Source organism: Caretta caretta, chromosome 8, assembly GCF_965140235.1.
Source record: "Caretta caretta isolate rCarCar2 chromosome 8, rCarCar1.hap1, whole genome shotgun sequence".
Taxonomy (NCBI): Eukaryota; Metazoa; Chordata; order Testudines; family Cheloniidae; genus Caretta; species Caretta caretta.
The window spans coordinates 49,388,255-49,409,517 of record NC_134213.1 but is presented as its reverse complement, the minus strand read 5'-3'; the positions used below and the strand labels follow the sequence as shown (position 1 = coordinate 49,409,517).

At 41.2% G+C, this 21,263-nt stretch overlaps 1 protein-coding gene across 7 annotated transcripts in view; it reads left to right on the top strand.

Moving 5' to 3' along the window:
* RC3H1 (ring finger and CCCH-type domains 1) overlaps positions 1-21,263 on the top strand; it is a 107,171-nt gene that overhangs the window by 54,193 nt on the left and 31,715 nt on the right. For 6 of the 7 annotated variants that reach the window (XM_048859599.2, XM_048859597.2, XM_048859595.2 and 3 more), the window contains exons 3-7: positions 10,888-11,008; positions 12,490-12,729; positions 14,797-14,972; positions 16,994-17,194; positions 17,813-17,945. In XM_048859599.2, coding sequence (XP_048715556.1) covers positions 10,888-11,008; positions 12,490-12,729; positions 14,797-14,972; positions 16,994-17,194; positions 17,813-17,945 — 871 coding nt within the window. The remainder of the gene's footprint in view (positions 1-10,887; positions 11,009-12,489; positions 12,730-14,796; positions 14,973-16,993; positions 17,195-17,812; positions 17,946-21,263) is intronic. The other variant, XM_048859594.2, reaches the window with a different exon arrangement.

Sequence of the window (21,263 nt, the reverse complement as noted above, 5' to 3'; positions counted from 1 at the left end):
TATTTAACAGTGCTGTTAAAACTGCGATTAAGCACGATTAATTTTTTTGAGTTAATCACATGAGTTAACTGCTGTTAATTGAAAGCCCTAATAGAAACATTAATTTAATTATTGTGAATTTTCCAGGCCTGGGCATTTCCTGAAAAGGATGTATCATTTGTGGCCAAATACCTGGATTTACAATGGTGATCCTTGCCAGGAATGCTGTTGTGCAAATCAAGGCCATGGGTACAAGAGTGGAAAATATAGTAAATGCTACTTTCAAGTTTTCATCTTTCCATTGGTCTAGAAAATTAACATTTGATGATGAGGTAGACCTTCCAAGGTAGATTTTTAACATGACTGCTGTTACTGGGCATTGCAGAGTGTGTTGGGAGGCTTTCAGGTGAATTGATCAGAAAGTAAAGGGACAGGTAGTGGTATGTTTGTTTGTTTTAAGAGGAAACTTTACAATGACTTTTGCTTGTGCTTTATTTTATTTTATTTTAAAACCTTCCCAAAAATAAAATCCTTTTTGATGAGATGGAAAATAGCAGTGTCCTGACCAGTTAATTAATGATTCCATGGCGATCTTTGCTAGATTTAAGGATGTTAAAGGAATTCTAGCTACATTCTAATTGTTTATTGCTGTATAGTTTCAGTTGGATGAGGTGTTTAGAAAGGAAAGATGGTCTTATGATTAAGGCACTGGCTTGGGTTTCAGGAAATTGGGGTTAAATTTCTGGCTCTGTCAGACTTTGACTTTGAGCAGTTGGCTTAATTTCTCTGAGCCCTGTTCCATACTTGTAAAAGAGGATGTTTTCTTTCTCTCCATCTCTTTTTAGATTGTGAGCTCTTCAGGGCAAGGACTGTCTGTCTCCATGCATATTTACAGTGCCTGGCACTATGAGGTTGTGATATTTGGTGGGGCTTCTAACCATTGCTGTAATACAATAACTGTTCTTAACTTTTGTCCTGAACATAAAGAAGGTTACCACTTTGTCCTAGTCTTTTTCAAACACAGGGCACATTGACTATTTAGCAAAAAGGCATTTGAGAGAGGCTACAACCACTTGGAGCTCTTTCATACTGAAAGGGTGTGTTCTCTTTGGCACATCTCCACAAAACTGAGCTGGGATCAACAAAACATGATTACGACGTATACGTCACTCAGGAGTATTCTTGCCAGCCTTCATAGTCTAATACTGCTCTTTTCTGGCTTCCACTTCCCAGTTAACACTAGAGGGGTATCAGAGTAGCAGCCATGTTAGTCTGTATTCGCAAAAAGAAAAGGAGGACTTGTGGCACCTTAGAGACTAACCAATTTATTTGAGCATAAGCTTTCGTGAGCTACAGCTCACTTCATCGGATGCATAAAGTGGAAAATACAGTGAGGAGAATTATATACATACAGACCAAGCAAAAATGGATGTTTACCATACACATTGTAAGGGAAGTGATCACTTAAGATGAGCTATTACCAGCAGGAGAGCGGGGTGGGGGGAGAGAAAACCTTTTGAAGTGATAATCAAGGTGGGCCATTTCCAGGTTAACAAGAACCTCTGAGGAACAGTGGAGGGGGGGGAGAGGAATAAACAAGGGGAAATAGTTTTACTTTGTATAATGACTAAACTACTCCCAGTCTCTATTCAAGCCTAAGTTAATTGTATGCAATTTGCAAATTAATTCCAATTCAGCAGTCTCTCGTTGGAGTCTGTTTTCGAAGTTTTTTTGTTGAAGAATAGTCACTTTTAGGTCAGAAATCGAGTGACTAGAGAGATTGAAGTGTTCTCCGACTGGTTTATGAATGTTATAATTCCTGACATCTGATTTGTGTCCATTTATTCTTTTATGTAGAGACTGTCCAGTTTGACCAATGTACATGGCAGAGGGGCATTGCTGGCACATGATGGCATATACCACATTGGTAGATGTGCAGGTAAACGAGCCTCTGATAGTGTGGCTGATGTGATTAGGCCCTGTGATAGTGTCTCCTGAATAGATATGTGCTGGAAATGGCCCACCTTGATTATCACTTCAAAAGCTTTTCTCTCCCCCCACCCCACTCTCCTGCTGGTAATAGCTCATCTTAAGTGATCACTCTCCTTACGATGTGTATGGTAAACATCCATTTTTGCACGGTCTGTGTGTATATAAATCTCCTCACTGTATTTTCCACTGAATGCATCCGATGAAGTGAGCTGTAGCTCACGAAAGCTTATGCTCAAATAAATTGGTTAGTCTCTAAGGTGCCACAAGTCCTCCTTTTCTTTTTACTAGAGGGGTACACTCTTTGCTTGACCCTCCCTCCACTTCTTGTAAATCTTCTGAGTTTCAGTGCTTGTACATCTAATGGCTCTAATGTCTTAAAAAGAGAAGCATGAAATCCAGAAAGCTGAAGTTTAATTGTAGAAGGAAATGATGCAGGAAACACTTAAAACTTCCGTCTGGGGAAAAGGAGCCCCTTCTTTCAGTTCAGTACTTTTGTAAGGGATTACTAATTTATAGCTTTGTTTTTCTTGGGTTCATTCCTGCATGTTTTCGTAAAAAGAATAATAATAATTTTAAGAAGCAAAACTATTCTACGTGGAGTAGAAGTAATGACAGAATTCACTTAAAACAAATGGAACGAGGAGTACTTGTGGCACCTTAGAGACTAACGAATTTATTTGAGCATAAGCTTTCGTGGGCTAAAACCCACTTCATCGGATTCATGCAGTGGAAAATACAATAGGAAGATACACACACACGTGTTGCCATACACACTATAACAAGAGTGATCAATTAAGGTGAGCTATTAGCAGCAGGAGAAAAAAACCTTTTGGATTGTCCTTGCCTACAGACAGCCTCCCATCCTGAAGCAAATACTCACCAGCAACCACACACCACACAAGAGAACCACTAACCCAAGAACCTATCCTTGCAACAAAGCCCGTTGCCAACTGTGTCCACATATCTATTCAGGGGACACCATCATAGGGCCTAATCACATCAGCCACACTATCAGAGGCTCGTTCACCTGCACATCTACCAATGTGATATATGCCATCATGTGCCAGCAATGCCCCTCTGCCATGTACGTTGGCCAAACCGGGCAGTCTCTATGTAAAAGAATAAATGGACACAAATCAGACGTCAAGAATTATAACATTCAAAAACCAGTCGGAGAACACTTCAATCTCTTTGGTCACTCGATTACAGACCTAAAAGTCACAATATTACAACAACAAAACTTCAGAAACAGACTCCAACGAGAGACTACTGAATTGGAATTGATTTGCAAACTGGATACAATTAACTTAGGCTTGAATAGAGACTGGGAGTGGATGTGTCATTACACAAAGTAAAACTATTTCCCCATGCTTATTTTGCCCCTCTACTGTTTCTCTCTCTCTTCTCAACTGTTGGAAATGGGCCATCCTGATTATCACTGCAAAAGATTTTTTTTTCTCCTGCTGATAATAGCTCACCTTAATTGATCACTCTAATTATAGTGTGTCTGGCAACACCCATTTTTTCATGTTCTCTGTGTGTGTGTGTGTGTGTGTGTATATATATATATAAAATATAATCTTTCTATTGTATTTTCCACTGCATGCATCCAGTGAAGTGGGTTTTCGCCCACGAAAGCTGGTGCTCAAATAAATTTGTTCTTCTCTAAGGTGCCACAAGTACTCCTCATTCTTTTTGCTGATTCAGACTAACGCGGCTACCACTCTGAACGCTTTATATCCGCGGACCATGTTTGCAGATCGGATGTGGATACAAATTTTGTATCCACGCAGGGCTGTAGATAAACAATTCCTTAGAGGTGTCATAGGATAGGATGTCGGGCATGGGGGGCAGAGGAAGAGAAGGAAGATAGCCATTATCAGATGAGAAGAATACTGTACATTTTATCTAACCATACAGACTAACACGGCTACCACTCTGAAAGCTTAAAAGAAATGGGTCACATTGGCCTGTTTATGTACCAGCATCATTGGTGAAGTAAGCAGAATGGTATGTGTTACTGGGAATAATGTGCTAACTGCTACAGATACAGCACAGGCATTAAAAGAACACTTTTTTTTTTTGGTTACAGTTATTATGCTTTTGTGATGGTAGAGAGTATAGATTTTAGTTTTAAAAACTTAAAATAGAGAAGAAATTCTTAAATAAACCACTTTGACCACCTTAAATATCCCTTCAGTGCTTACTCTGATTAGCCATTTTAAATATCTACCAAAAAGGTCTTTTGAGGTTGTATAGTCACTGCTTCAACATCCAGTCTCTCTGTCCTCCCGGCTTTTTCTGTGACACATGAAACTGCAATGTGCACATTCCAAACAGGTGACATCAAATGGCCAAAGTAAACTAGAATCCACATGTCAAGCTTTAGTTTCTTAAGTCCAGTTCCTGATGAGCTAAGTATAGTTCTGTGCACTAGATGTAGCAGAAATGTATGTGACAACATAGCAGGTGGGGATTAATGCCCTTTTTCTCCAGAGATGGATTTTTTTTAAGTGTCTGTCATCAGTTAAATTGGTGGTACAGCAGGCCATGTCAGAAAAATGAACTGCTGTATGTGAATGTGACACTTCGTTTTCACAAGCCCTATGGAAGATAATAAATAGGTAGAGTTCTACCCTCTGTGTTCAGAATGAAGCATTATAAGAGTTTTACTGCATGCAGTTCTTTCAGTGTTTTGTGTTTAAAAGAACATGTGCAAAATTGAAGTATAGAAATGTTTAAAGAGGGGAAGATGAGCAACTAGACAGCTCATACCATCATATTTGGAGGTGTTGCATTGAAATTAATCATTAAGTTGAGCTCCTTTAAGAGGGAATTCTGTGCTGAGGAAAACCGCCTAGCTCATTTCAGGAACTTAAAGCTCTGAGCAGTGTTGCTTCTTGACATGAAACAAAATGTGCATCTGTTTGAAAGGGTGGAGGAGTTAGGAGGAGAGAAGGGGAGGCTAACAGTTGGAATTGGACAAAACGGGCTATGCCTTTGCTTAGTATATCTTTATTCTGTGCAATTAAACTCTTGTTTTAATATGACTGTTACTGTCAAGTAGACATCCCCAAACTGTGGGGCATCCCCCCCTAGGGGGGTACAGAGAAACATTTTGGGGGGTGCAGTGCGGCCTGAGCCATCCCCCACAGAAGATGGGGAGGGCGTGCAGCCCAGCTACCCAACCTGTCTCTGGGAGGGGGAGACCTGGATGGGGGTAAGCGGAGTTGAGGCTGGGGCCAGCAGCCAGGGGGGCTGCAGCACCCCCCACACCCGTAGTACCTGTGCCTATGTCCAAATCCCACCCCAGGAACTGGAACCCCAGCTCCTGGTGATGGGGGGACAGGAGGAAGCTGGATGTGGTAAGTCAGGGCGTGACCCTGAAAAGTTTGGGGACCACTGCTATAAAGGATGAGGCTGATACCCCTCCCCCAAAACAAATTTTTTAAATTATCAATTCAGAATCTTGTAGTTGCTCTCAGCCTGCTATGAAATGTATCCTTAGCATTCTTTTTCAGCCCTGACCCCATATATTTCATCATAACCAGCTTCTGCCCACAACTGCAGTTGCTTATGCTTATGGACTACATTCCAGTGTCATTCTCTGTATTATTCATTGTAGGGGAAGATGCATGGAAAATAAAGGCACATTTAAAGCACCAAAATATCCTTGATATTTTGCCTGCCTTTCCTTACACTAACTGGCTCTCTTGTAGGACTAGAGTATTACACAAGATTAGTTTGCACTGTGAGCCCTGGTGGGTTTGGGGAGGGGATGGGGTAAAGAGGTGATGAAGATGACAATAAAGTAATGCTTCAGTACTATCTATTTTGAGGATCTCTAAGTGCTTTGCAAGCACTAACGAATATAAGGTGTCAGTCATTTTGTGAATAAAGTGGTGAATTGCTAATTTTGCAGATAGAGAACTCAAGGCACTCTGAATGTAAGTGCCTTATTCAAGGTCACACAGCAAGTCTCTGGCAGAGCCAAGAATAAAACCCAAATCTGTCATGTGCTAGTGAACCACAAGACCATCCTTTCTCTCTAAAGGCTGTTCTTTACCCCTTTAAAGTACAATAATTAAAAAACAAACAAACCTGGAATTTAACATCATATTGCCAGTGAAAGACTAAATTATTTGTAAAATCTGCTGGCAAATGTCATGCTTTATCTTTCTCTTTTCAAGTGAAACAATTACATATGTACCTTCTCTTCTCCTGAAGAGAAGATAGGCCTGATGCCACAAGATAAATGTCTGTAATACTTTAGCCATGCACTATGCCTACTCAGGCCTAACTTGAGATACTTAGCTGGTCCACTCTAAAAACTTACATTGGCATAGCTTTATCTCTCAGGAGTGTGAAAAATCCATATCCCTTGAGAGAGATAGCTATGCCAACCTAACCCACAGTGTAAGGCTTGTCTACACTGACACTTTACAGCGCTGCAACTTCCTCGCTCAGGGGTGTGAAAAAACACACTCCTGAGCGCTGCAAGTTTCAGCGCTGTAAAGTGCCAGTGTAAACAGTGCACCAGTGCTGGGAGCTGCGCTTCCAGCTCTGGTAGCTATTCCCCTCGTGGAAGTAGGTTGGTTTTTTTTAAGAGCGCTGGGAGACCTATCCCCCAGCGCTATGCCGGGACTACACAAGCCGTATTAAAGCACTGCTGTGGCAGTGTTTTAACATTGCCAGTGAAGATGTGCCCTTAGACAGTGCTAGGTGGACAGAAGAATTCTTCCGTTGATCTAGCTACTACCTCTTAGTGAGGTAGTTTAACTACAGCGTTGGGAGAAACCCTCCCATTGCTGTAGTGAATGTCTACGCTGAAGCATTACAGCTCTACTGCTGTAGTGTTGTAAGTGTAGACTTGCTCTAACCCAAGTTTCCCTCAGTATGGGGCATTACACTGTCTATCAAACTGCCAGGTCATCTCACAGACATTTAGCAATTACTTTGCAAAAAGTTAAATTAAAAGAAACTCTACATTTCAAGCTGAGCTTTCCAGTGGGAAGGGGAGAAACCGAGATTGAACGTCTTAAAATATCTTGGATTTAGAATTGTTCATTGTGTAGTTTTACTTGCCTTTAAGTAGCTTTTTTTATGTTGGTTTTTTGTTGTTGTTTGTTTTTGTACTATTTGTGTCTGGGGAAAACTTTCTTGTTGGTTGCCTAGGCAGTCTTGGTCTCTCACTAGACCAGTTCTGCTGTGTATAGCATTTCTAACGAACGCTGTGAATGCATGCTAAATCTACCCTGATTCGCAATATAAATCCATTGCTGACCGCTGTGTTCCTGTCTCACGCCTATTCGAAGCCATCTTTCTGCTAAATGTAATAATGTTGTTGTATTTTATGTTGTCCCATAGTCCCTAGATTGAGTGAAGCAGAGTTAAATGGAAACATGCACACAGTAATCTTACAGCAGGGATTCTGTACAGTGCTCGCCTCAGCACAAACATAGATAGATGCACATGGTTAGACCGAGACATGTTCTGTCTGGGTACTTTCCCAGACAGAAGCAGATTTTTACAATGATAGAGGCTTTGTAAGGGAAACATAGTAGTATTAGAATGATGGTTAATATTAACTGTGTTGGTTAAACTAGTGTCTAGAGATTTGGGAGAAAAGCCATCTGGGGTAGCTCTTATTGTAGCATTTTATGGTAGTGACCAGTGACTGAAATGGTAAAACATTTAATCCTAAAGCCCTCTTTCACTCAGATATGAAGGAAATTGAATGAGAGAGTTATGACTAAGATTCTTGCTGGGAGGGAGGAAGTAGATTGCAGTTCCGGTATAGTAGTAATACTCTGAGGAAGCCTGGAGGCCGCCCTTGATCTCCTGCCAGGATTGAACTTGTTTTTAAGATTTAACTTGTCTTGTAAAATGTGTGCGCATGCGCATTGTAGTGGTGGGGAAATATGAATCTTAACCTTTTATGGAGGAGATGACGCTCTTCTGTGTAAACTAGGTTCGGATAATCGAAGTTCAGCTCTTCCAGTTGGTGGAGCTTGTAAATTGCATAAAACAGCTTAATTTTTTTTTATTTTAACCAACAAAAAAAAATTAATGCATTGTAAATGTTGTGTCGCTAAATACTTTTTTGAATGCAAATGCAAAATTTAAGTTGAAAGCACACACGTCATATTGTCGGAAATATTTGTGGACATCAGTATGATTATACACTAAAATCTCATTCAGGTAAAGCTCCTCCCCAATAAAGAAACCATATCAAAGCCAGGCAAAAATTTCAGTGTCCCTTGGATGGTTTTGATTTCTGATGAATTAGCTGAAAAAAGAAATCATAGAATATCAGGGTTGGAAGGGACCTCAGGAGGTCATCTAGTCCAACCCCTTGCTCAAAGCAGGACCAATCCTCAACTAAATCATCCCAGCCAGGGCTTTGTCAAGCCTGATCTTAAAAACCTAAAAGGATGGAGATTCCACCACCTTCCTAGGTAACCCATTCCACTGCTTTACCACCCTCCTAGTGAAGAAGTTTTTCCTAATATACAACCTAAACCATCCCCTCTGTAAATTGAGACCATTACTCCTTGTTCTGTCATCTGGTATCACTGAGAACAGTCTAGATCCATCCTCTTTGGAACCCCCTTTCAGGTAGTTGAAAGCAGCTATCAAATCCCGCCTCCTTCTTCTCTTTTGCAGACTAAATAATCCCAGTTCCCTCAGCCTCTCCTCATAAGTCATGTGTTCCAGCCCCCTAATCATTTTTGTTGCCCTCCGCTGGACTCTTTTTCCAATTTTTCCACATCCTTTTAGTGTGGGGCCCAAAACTGGACACAGTACTCCAGATGATGCCGAATAGAGGGGAATGATCACGTCCCTCCATCTGCTGGCAATGCTCCCATTTATACAGCCCAAAATGTCATTAGCCTTCTTGGCAACAAGGGCACACTGTTGATTCATATCTAGCTTCTCGTCCACTGTAACCCCTCAGTCCTTTTCTGCAGAACTGCTGCCTAGCCGCTCAGTCCCTAGTCTGCAGCGGTGCAAGGGATTCTTTCGTCCTAAGTGCAGGACTGTGCACTTATCTTTGTTGAACTGCATCAGATTTCTTTTGGCCCAATCCTCTAATTTGTCTAGGTCCTTCTGTGTCCTATCCCTACCCTCCAGCGTGTCTACCTCTCCTCCCAGTTTAGTGTCCTCTGCAAACTTGCTGAGGGTGCAATCCACGCCATCCTCCAGATCATTAATGAAGATAGTGAACAAAACTGACCTTTGGGGCACTCTGCTTTATACCGGCTGCCAGCTAGACATGGAGCCATTGATCACTACCACTTGAACCCAATGATCTAGCCAGCTTTCTGTCCACCTTATAGTCCATTCATCCAGGCCATACTTCTGGAGACCATATCAAAAGCTTTGCCAAAGTCAAGGAATAACACATCCACTGCTTTTCCCCTCATCCACAGAGCCAGTTATTTCATCATAGAAGGCAGTTAGGTTAGTCAGGCATGACTTGCCCTTGGAGAATCCATGCTGACTGTTCCTGAACACTCTCCTCTCCTCCAAATGAATACTTTCTCCTAATGCTTTAAAAAACAAACAAACAAAAAACAGCTAACCTATTGTGGTATTAGAGTCTTAGACTAATAACTTTATGCTCCATAGTGTGTGTGTACACCTAGCACAAAGTCACTAGTTGTTAATGGGTTTACAGTCTCGCCCTTTTTGCAAGTGTAGCCTGATACATGTGCTGTTATCATTGTCTCCCTAAACTAAAAATGACAGTAGCCCTAAGTCAGTGGTTCTCAACCAGGGGTACACGAACCCTTTGGGGTACACAGAGGTCTTCCAGGGGGTACATCAGCTCATCTAGATATTTGCCTAGTTTTACAACAGGCTACATAAAAATCAATAGAGAAGTCAGTACAAACTAAAATTTCATACAGACAATGACCTGTTTATACTGCTCTATATACTATACACCGAAATGTAAGTACAATATTTATATTTATATTTCAATTGATTTATTTTATAATTATATGGTAAGATGAGAAAGTGAGCAAGTTTTCAATAAGTGTGCTGTTAACCTGTATTTTTATATTTGATTTTGTAAGCAAGTAGTTTTTAATTGAGGTGGAACTTAAGGTTGAGAGCCACTGCCTTAAGTGATTCAAGTTCAGGGAGGAAATAAAGCAATTACATGCATCGGTTTGTGTGCTTCATCTTAGACACAAGTCTAATGTGCAGTGCAGCAGTTTGACTATTTGCCTTTCTATAGAAAATTTTAGAGCAGCCAAGTCCTCAGTGTAGATCTGCACATACCTGCAAACCAAACCAGCTGGTAAGTCTAATTTTAGGCCTACTAGCTTTGAGTGTCTTTCTAAATATCTTGCTTTAGCATCAAAGACTGATCACCAGTACATATGAAACTACTGGTGTGTTGCTTTAATATCTGATATACCGGAGTGTGTTCCAGTAAATTATAAGTGTTCTGCTTTTATCATTTCAACCACTAAATCAAAATGGTTGTGTTGCCACAAATTCCAAGTAAACTTGAAATCATTGCAAGCTTCAGCATTTCTTTTAAACTTCATTCTAAGGCGTACATTGATATGTGCCACAAGCTTACTAAAGTGCCTTTGTGCTGCCATATAATACAACTAGCTATGTAAAGAGAAACTGTTAGACGTTTTAGCATCATCACACAATATGTTTAATATCAAACAATTTTTAAAAGCTTCAGGTTGAAAAAGCTTTTCAAGTGTTAAGAATACCATGGATGAAGTGAAATGTCAAGGGTTCTAAAGCTGGAGCACGTTCCCAAGTTAATGTTGTGGAAAGGTTGGGTAGTTGGGCGTGAGAGAATATTTGACATTAAAGAGCTTGGTATGGTGTGTTTGTGTGTCTGTGCATACTGTGGTGTGTAAGTTTACCTTCATCTGTTTTCAGGTTCCTGAGCAGCAGCCAGTTACTTTGTGCAGTGGAGTAGAAGACACCAAACATTATGAGGAGGCCAAGAAATGTGTGGAAGAACTAGCGTTGTACCTCAAACCACTCAGCAGTGCGAGAGGTAAGTCCTGCACTGCCCTACTTCCTTGGAAGGGAGAACTGGTAACAGGTAATAGTTCATCACTTCTTTTAAAAAGACCTTACACCATCAAAATAATTCTAGTTAAACCCGCTTGAAAAAAGGTCAAGTCCTATTAAAGAAATGGGTTTTCTAAGCACTAAAGCTATTTCTTTAATACCGTGGTCCCCAACCTTTCTGTGGGAATAGCATATTCCTATTCCCAGAAGACTGTGGCGGGCGCCAGACACCCCGCCACCAAAATGCCGCTGAAAAGCCGGCAGCGGCAAGAAGTGTTGCTGCCAAAATGCCGCCGAGAAACGGCAACGCTTCTCGGCAGCATTTCGGCAGGCGGTTCTTCAGTGGTGGCATTTCGGCAGAGTGGTGTCCTGTGGGCGCACACAACTGCCCCGGTGGGTGCTGTTTGGTGACCTCTGCTTTGCAGGGGGGAAGGGGAGATATATCTTACTCTAAAATCATAGTGATACAAGTCTCTGATAGGTTTTACGTTGTTGTAGCTAGTCAAGGCCATCCCTATACTCTTGACCTCCACTAGCTACATTGAGGTAAGTCACCTGTTTCTTGTCTTACCTATCTCACCGTAAAAACTCCATTTTGTAGTGAAGATATAATCTGAAACAGGCAAAGTAAAATTTTGTTTGATGTCCCATGGGTCAATCCAGGAAAGTTGGACTTGTATTGTTCAGCTAGCAGATGGGAACAGGAAGTCGAACAACTTCAATGTCATGCTATAACGGGGTGGCTTGACTCTTAGACTGGAGGGCTGGGGCTAGCCAACGCTGATTGCACATGTCCTTATATAGGTACTGGATCTGTCTGAGTAATCCTGTTTGAACAATTGTAATAACAATAGAACTCTTTTATTTAAATATCTGTGTGCTGGTCTAGGTGATTGTAAATGTCTATACGTGAGACACCTGCTAGCCAGAGATAGCTAGAAAGGATGAGAGAGACTGAGATGAGGCCCCATCAGTGAGTCTGGGGTATAATCGGTACTAGTAATACTTGGGTTTTTCTTTAAAGCAAACAAACTTTTTGCCTTTTACTAAAGATTTCTACTAGGCTATTCTCTCTAGACCTGCTCAAGGGTTTCATCTTTCATATCTGCCTATGGTTAAAAGGTTTTTGACAAATTTATCTTCACCCCATTCTGAGTCTCCTGGCAAAGCTATGAGCAGCTGAAGCACTAAAGCTGTCTAGTGAGCAGTTTGTTTGTTTTTTCCCTTCAAGCACTGCCTGAAATTAACCTTTCAAAGTTCACAGTGCATTTTTGACAGGTTTGGATGTAGTGTTCAATGTACTAAAATGAAGTGCAGCAGGAGCTCGTTAGAGGATGTTTAAATTGCAAAACACAGAAGTTGAAAGTTGGCTTGGCTAGAAGAATGTGATACCTGTAATGCTTTTAGATAATCCTGTAGAAGGAGAAATTTGGCTCATTGTCTTTGTATGCTTTTTTTCTGAAGGTGTGGGTCTGAACAGTACCACTCAGAGTGTGCTAAGTCGCCCCATGCAGAGAAAGCTTGTGACGCTAGTTCACTGCCAGCTAGTAGAGGAAGAAGGGCGGATCAGGGCCATGCGTGCAGCACGGTCACTTGGTGAAAGAACAGTCACAGAGCTCATTCTTCAACATCAAAACCCCCAGCAACTCTCTTCTAACCTCTGGGCTGCAGTGAGGGCCAGGGGCTGTCAGTTCCTTGGGCCAGGTATGTATCCATGAGATCACTAGTTCTTCTGCAGTATCAGGATTCAGGGATTGGAGAAAAAAAGATGGCTGGAAACTGCCTTGGCAGTGTTATTCGGTGGGGGTTTCTCTTCAGATATTTTGCAGTAGGTCTTCTGACTTAATGGTAACTTTGAACTATTTGTATTGTCTTTCAAATATTTTTAGGGTTTATTCTGTTGTTGTTTTTGCAAAGCTCAAAAAAATCTGATGTCTTTAGTTGTTGACATAAACAGAGAAGACTGAGTAGTTTGCCTCAAGGTGGAGAGGTTTAAATACGTGATTTTTAAAATTACTAACTTTAATCATGGGTTAAATCAGCGAGCAGGAAACCTTCATTTAAATGATTAATTTGCATTTGTACTTTAGGAAAGAGAAAAGACAGGTTGATAATCATTAAAACATATTGATTTGCAACTAAATAAAGCTTCTACACTAAATTTAGTGGTACTTTTCACTCGCCAGGAGAGTACACAATACCTATACATGGCTATAAAAGCAATTATAACTCAGGTTAAGGTTTTGTCATGGTTATTTTTAGTAAAAGTCAGGGATAGGCTGTGGGCAATAAACAAAAATTCACAGAAGCCCATGACCTGTCTGACTTTTATGAAAAATAATGGGCCTTGGGAGGGGGCTGACAGGGAATGACTGAAGCTGGGGGGGACAGGGAGTGGGGGCAGCACATTGCTGCTCCTGGCGGTCTCCTGCCCCCCAAGAACTCAGGTGGAAAATGTCACACAGGTCTCTGGAAGTCATGGAATCCATGACCTCTGTGGCATAACCTTATCCTTAATTGTAGTTTAAGGTACATATTCTTAATTTTTATGTTTTTACTATGTTAGAAAATGGTGAATGGTGCATTTTTTTAATTTACTAAATAATTTAATTTTTACTTGTTGTTTGTGTACACCTGCATTTGGATGGAAATTAAAATTAAGTGCATAATTAAAAAAAATTTATTTTAGTTAAATATAACTATCTTAATGTGTTTGTATACATCAGAGAAAAGGATTATCAAAACATGTTTTGCATTTATAACTGATTTATTAAACAAAGGAAATATCTGTAGCTAGTGACTTGAACTGATTCTTTCTAGTGATCACATCCTTCAAGATTTTAGGACTGGTAGATTTCATCCTCTTGTACCTCGTTTTTATTCGTATATTGGAAAAGGAAAAAAAGCTTTCCTGCTTTTACATCTCCCAGTTTATTTCTCAACTTTGAATGAATTAGTCAATGAACTGAACTAGTTGAAATAAACTGAATTAAAATACTCTGTACATGCAGACAAGGCTCTTGCTGTCAAAAGCTGGTCTAGCACTTCAACAAACTTCTGCGAGTTCAGTGATTTGACGTTCTTTAAAACTTTGGCAGCAAGCATGTAGTGGTTGAATTATTTTAATTTAGTTTAAATAATTGTAATAGATTAGAATAAGTTTAGGCCTAAATATAGGCTCTCATAATTAAAAATTTATTTTAAATAAGTTTATTTTTAAAAGGAAACATTTATTTAAGTTTAAAAATCTATTTTTTGTCCACCCTGGTTTGCCTCTTCCATTTGTTCTCGTTTTGGAAGAACATAGCCCTAGTGAGGAGAGCACAATATTAGGGATGAGTGGATATGAATTTTTTTTCTTTTTGCTCTGCCCCTGACTTGTGTGCCTAGCCCTTCCCTGAAAATGGGGGATTCCTTTTTCCTCCCAAGCTCATAAAAAGAGAGGGCTGGACACACTCCATCTGCTGCTCCATAACGTGGGACCAACAAGCTGGGGGGCTCTGACTGCAGCGGGATGGGAGGTAGTTGAGAAGTTTGGTGCTTAGGCGGCTGGTTTGCTGTTTCCTATCCCTGCACCCTCCTTCCATTATTAATGCAAGGGTGTTGAAAGTGTCTTCCACATGCCCTACTGCTTTCTGGGAGCTTTGGAGTGACTTTGCCTGCCCCTTTCGGTTACCTACTGCACCCATTTGTAGGGAAAGCATGTTATTAATGCAAGATCATTCTTGGTTTGTTTCATTTTTTTTTCTTTTGTTGCTTTGTATTTTCCAGCAATGCAAGAGGAAGCACTGAAGCTGGTTCTGCTGGCTCTGGAAGATGGATCTGCTTTGTCACGAAAGGTCTTGGTTCTCTTTGTAGTGCAGAGATTGGAGCCACGATTTCCTCAAGCTTCTAAAACCAGCATTGGGCATGTTGTCCAGCTTCTTTACAGAGCCTCCTGCTTCAAGGTATGAAGTAAACCCTGCGTGGAGGTTCCACAATGCAAGGAAGATTTACTTGTTATATCCCAGAAAATGCTAAAAGACTTCATTAAATTTGGAACCACACGCCAATCTGTCCTGCAAATAAAGAAGGCTTTTATTTGCTTGCATCTTTTGAATTTATAGTTATGCTATAAATTAGTTATCAGTGGTTATTCATTATCAGTTGTTCAGTCAAGCTGGGCGGGCATATAGAGTGGGGTCCCACAGGGATCATTTCTGGATCCGGTTCTGTTCATTATATTCATAAATGTTGTAGATAATGGCAGAATAAGTACACTAATAAAGTGTGCAGATAATACCAAGCTGGGAGGGGTTGCAAATGCTTTGCATTAAAATTCAAAATGATCCGGAGAAACTGGAGAAATGGTCTGAAGTAAAAAGGATGAAATTCAATAAGGACAAATGCAGAGTACTCCACTGAGGCAGGAACAGTCAATTTCCCACATACAAAATGGGAAATGACTGCCTGGGAAGGAGTACAGTAGAAAGAGATCTATGGGTTATAGTGGATCACAAGCTAAATATGAGTCAACAATATTGCGGGCACTCACAGCAAAAAAAAAAATCAAACATCGTTCTGGGATGTGTTAGCTGGAGTGTTGTAAGCAAGACACAGGAAGTAATTCTTCCCTTCTACTCTGCACTGATAAGGCCTCAGTTGGAGTATTGTTTTCAGTTCTGGGTGCCACATTTTAGGAAGGATGTGGACAAATTGGAGAAGATCCAGAGGAGAGCAGCAAAAACAATAAAAGATCTAGAAAACATGACCTATGAGGGGAGATTAAAAAAAAAACAAAACCCATCTTTTTCAGTCTGGAGAAGAGAAGAGTGAGGTGGGACGTAAGTTTTCAAGTACATAGAAGGTTGTTACAAGAGGAGGGTGAAAAATTGTTCTCCTTTAACTTCTGAGGATAAGACAAAAAGCAGTTGGCTTAAATTGCAGCAAAGGTGGTTTCGATTGGATTTAGGGAAAAACTTCCCAACTGTCAGGATGGTTAACCATGGGAGCAAATTGCCTAGGTAGGTTGGGAAATCTGTCACTGGAGATTTTTAAGAACAGGTTAGACAAAATCTTATTAGGAATTATCTAGTTAAGATATAGTCCTGCCTTGAGTGCAGGGGAGTGGACAGGAGAACCTACTGAGGTCCATTTCAGTTCCACGCTTCTATGATTCTGTGATTAAATGTATGACACTTGTATTTTCAGAATGGGTCTCATTTGTGAAGTCCCGAATGTTCAGAGTTCACGGAGGGGGACTTTGGCTGTAATTTGGTTTTAAGTTGCAAGTGAAATGCAAGTTTGGGCTCAGAGTAGGTCATAGTGGATGAACAGTATCAAAACCACCAAACAAATTAGCTTCTTTTCTGTCTGCTTAGGAGAGACTTGCTGGTAGAATACCCTAGGATATGTTGAATGAGTTGTATGTATGGTGGTTAGGATTGAACTAGTGTGGGGTGCTGCACATCAAAGGTGAGATTCACTGGTAGAGCTGCATAAGGGAAGCCTACGCTGTTGTTGACACCATGTTTTTATAGTATGTCCATTCTTTGCACAAAAATTCACCAAAATGAAGTTACAGTGAAAAGAGACTAAACTGAAATTGTATTGCGTTGTTGCTGCTGGTGAAAGATTTCCATGATGAAGTGAAGGAACTCAGGCACCATGGTGATGGGTACCAGTGTAAAAATCTAGAATGCAATGCTTCTCTCTCTAACATCTGGAATCAGGCTTCAAGTCACTGATCTATACATCTGAGTTAATGTATTCCATAGCATTTCAATATATGAATATAGGAAAGCTTATCCCTTATTAGTCAGGAGAAACCATTCTCATTTGTTGGTGTTTACTGTGTAGCATTGTGATATTAATACTATTTTGGGAGGAGGAAACTTGGTACTCATCTAAGAATGTATTTGCTCTGAGCTTGGCACTGCCATCTGATTTATCCCTGGCTCATTGTAATGGGCAACTTTTTCCCCTTCAGGTGACTAAACGTGATGAGGACTCCTCCCTGATGCAGTTGAAGGAGGAGTTCCGTACCTATGAAGCTCTGCGAAGGGAACATGATTCCCAGATTGTGCAGATTGCCATGGAAGCAGGTTTACGCATTGCACCGGATCAGTGGTCCTCGCTGCTATATGGAGACCAGTCCCACAAATCCCACATGCAGTCCATCATTGACAAGGTAAAGCCACCTCAAATCAGCCCAACCATCTGTTCTCTTCCCCAGCTGTTTTGTAACCTAATACCTCGTCGTGAGTCGATGAAGGGGCTATTCTACATTTGAAATGTTACAGTGGTACAGCTGGAGCACTTCAGTGTATCTACTCACTACAGTGATGGAAGTTCTCCCATCATCATAGTTAATCCACTTCCAATAGAGGTGGTAGCTAGAAAGAATTCTTATTACTGTTACCTTGTCATCCATCCCCCACCTTCCTTTCTTTTCTTTATTACACTTAAGTTAAATTAGATTGCAAACTTCTTGGTCTGGAGGCCAAAGAAAGCTTTGGGCCTTTAGGAGAGGTCTAGCACAATGGAGCTCCAATTCTTGTTGGTGTCACTGGATGCTACTGGAATATAAATGGCTTAGAACATCCAGGGAGAACCAAAGCCTCTGGTGTATCTTTGGTTGAGGTATAGTCTTTCGTATTGAAGAAAGGGGAGCACATGGTGAAGAAATCATCTTGGGTGAAAATGAAATGAGACAATTGGAAAGTGACTCTGTGACCTAGTGGAGCAGCCTACAGAAGCAGTGAGGGCTGCCTTGCCTGTAGAAAGTTAATTGTTACAATTTTTTAAGTTGCAGACCCCAGCCTCATTTGCACAGAGTGTTCAAGAACTAACCATTGCTCTCCAGAGGACTGGAGACCCAGCCAACCTGAACAGGCTTCGACCTCACCTAGAGCTCTTGGCAAATATTGACCCTAGTCCAGGTAAACCTGTTAGCATCTTGTAAGGTCATAGTAGTGTCTGCTTTAACGGAATGGCCTTACTGTATTAGCTGTTTAATCAAAAACTCTGTGTCTTGAATTTTTCCCGAGAGGTTTGTTTTCGTCTTGAATATTCTCTACAGTGGTAGGTTCTCAGAATTTTGGACTACACACTTTCTTTTTTATTGTTTTTTTAAATCAGAAGGCATTTTCCATGAAAGAATTATTGAGGAATCTTAATCCTAATACTTTGGAACTACACAGAGTAGGAAAAGGTCAGGCTAGATAGACAAGCAGTTTGTTTATTGTGGGAAGTGTCATGCCATTTTGCTGGCTACTCAGAAATTTTGAATGGCTGAAGTCCTCCAAGATCACAGAATGGAAGAGGGAACCCTTCAGGGGAAAGGAAGTGGGGAGAAAGAAAGTAGGGACTGGGAAGGGGAATCCAAGTTGTGGGGAAGGCAGAAGAAAAGGCAGATTGGAGAGGGAACTTGAGGGGAAGGGAAGTGGATTGGAGAGGAGAGGAGAAAATAAATGGTAGAGGTTAGGTGGGTACCTGTGAGGCGAACCTAGGCTCATGTGGCTGAAGACTGCTCTACCCACCTGTACAATAAAATGTATAGCCTTAAATCTACTCACTAGTGGTGAGTGGGAAGCTTTCCCCAGTGAGTGTGGAGGCCTAAGCTATCTATTACTACAGGAACTGATAAGGGGTTTTGGTTGTTTGTAAAGTTGACTCTTATGGTTGCAAACAGAACCTTCAAAATATGGACCAGTCAGTGCTTAGCAACCAAAAATGCAGTGCTTTCTTCCTGAATCTACCAAAGAGCTCTGCTACTACTGTTTACACCTGTGGGAAAGAAGAATAGAGTGAATTTGACAGCATTGCTGCAATTTAATCCCTGGCAACACTGGAACTATCAAGTACCATGGCAGTGTTCTGGGCAGTGGCAGCTGCTGCTACTTGAGAAAACTAAGACACAGAAGAGAATTGAGGAGAGAATAACAAAATAACATAAGGTGACTGCAGGAGTATTGGTCATGGAAATCCTCCCCTTTAAAGCACCCAGGTAGGGTGCGGGGGAGAATATCAGATCTTCCCCCTGCCTGCTTCCTACTCTGGGGCAGGGAGAAAGGACAGAAATGTGTTTTTCACTTTCTGGAACTACAGGAGGGCAGAACTTCAAATGTATCAGATACCTACTAGACAGAGGCTGATTATAGGAGATGGAGTCATCAGTGCCCCTCCTTTTACCCAGCAGATGAGTCTTCAATGGATCTAGACTTACCTTGATGATGTACCTGGACCCAACTTACATTTTTCATAAATATATGAGCTAGAAGGTGTCTGATAAATTAAAGATTTGATGGGTGTAATAGATTTTGAGACTCAGTGTATGTAGAGCACTTTGAGATCCACTGATTCAAGGCGCTGTGTGCGTGCGCTTGCACCCAGTGGTATTATCTTCTGCTGGATTAGGTTAAATAGCTGGAAGAGTAATCAACCAGATAAAAGAATAAATATCTATTCTGGCTGATGGCCCATAGTTACTGATTCTGTCATGTATTAAATAGTGGTTGATTTGAGGAGTTGTATTGTTTCGCATCTGGGGGAGAGAGAGAGTGAGTAACTTGTGGTGTTTTACAATGAGTGCCTCTCTAGATGATCTAGGACAGGGGTTCCCAAACTGTGGTAAGTGTATCCCGGGGGGGGGGGGGGGGGTGTTCGTGAGACATCTTGGGTGGGGGAGGGGGGATAATGCAGGAAAAACTATGTAATGGTGGGTTTTAATTTATTTATTGCATTTTCATAATAGGCTACTCAGATTAAGCTTTAAAATTGTGGGAATTTTATATAAAATACAATACAGTAGAACCTCCGTTATGAACACTGGAAATGGAGGTTGTTAGTGTCTCTGAAATGTTCATAACTTTGAACAAAAAGTTGTTCTTTCAAAAGTTTGTAACCGAACATTGACTTAATACAGCTTTGAAACTACTATGCAGAAGAAAAATGCTGCTTTTAACCATCTCAGTTTAAGTTACACAAGCACAAAAAGTTTCCGTACCTTGTCAAATCTTTTTTAAACTTTCCCTTTATTTTTAGTAGTTTACTTTTAACTTGGTACTGTACCATATTTGCTTCTTTTTTTTTTTTTGGTCTCTGCTGCAGTCTGATTGCGAACTTTTAATTCCAAATGACGTGTGTGTTGACTGGTCAGTTCATAATTCTGGTGTTCATAACTCTGAGGTTCTACTGTAATTTACTTCAAGAGAACGCAGATACAGAGATGCTGATGTACAGAGCTCTCGCCTCCATTCACCGTACAGCACGGGCTCAGTTGCCCAGCAACTGTCCAGTCTAACTGAAATCAGAACTTAATCAGGGTTTGGGTGTTTTTTCTGATTGTATACGTTGCACTATAACTATTGTGACCAAGTTCTTGCTCTACCTTGGTGGGTCTTGCGCTTATTGGTGGATTTGCTCGCCTTGGAGCTTCACGGCAGCCCTCAGCTTGGCTGTTTTTCAGAATTCACAGTCCAGGTCAACTCCTCCTGTGTCTGACCAGGAGTTAGGAGGATTTGGGGGGAACCCGGGCCCGCCCTCTACTCCGGGTTCCAGCCCAGGGCCCTGTGGAATGCAGCTGTGCCCCCTGGAACAGCTGTGTGACAGCTACAACTCCCTGGGCTCCTTCCCCATGGCCGCCTCCCAACACCTTCTTTATATTCACCATAGGACCTTCCTCCTTGTGTCTGATAATGCTTGTACACCTCAGTCCTCCAACAGTCCGCGTTCTCACTCTCAGCTCCTAGTGCCTCTTGCTCCCAACTCCTCACACACACACCACAAACTGAAGTGAGCTCCTTTTTAAAATTCAGGTGCCCTGATTAGCCTGCCTTAATTGATCCTAGCAGCTTCTTGATTGGCTGCAAGTGTTCTAATCAGCCTGTCTTAATAGTCTCCAGAAGGTTCCTGATTGTTCTGGAACCTTCCCTGTTACCTTACCCAGGGAAAAGGGACCTACTTAGCCTGGGGCTAATATATCTGCCTTCTATTACTCTCCTATAGCCATCTGGCCTGACCCTGTCGCACTATATTTGTACGTAACAGTGAAATATGGACAAATGGCTAAAGAGCAGTAGTGTTAAGAAGAATACAAAATATCAGTGATGAGAAGGGTAGGAGTATGCAGGCAGCTGGTAGATCTAGAAGGGTGTACTCAATAAGAAGTTTGGGAACCTGTGATCTAGGGTAATGTTGGCTTTTGTAGATAATATTGCCTAAAATAATGTCTGTGTGATATAGGGCCTTGCGGAGGT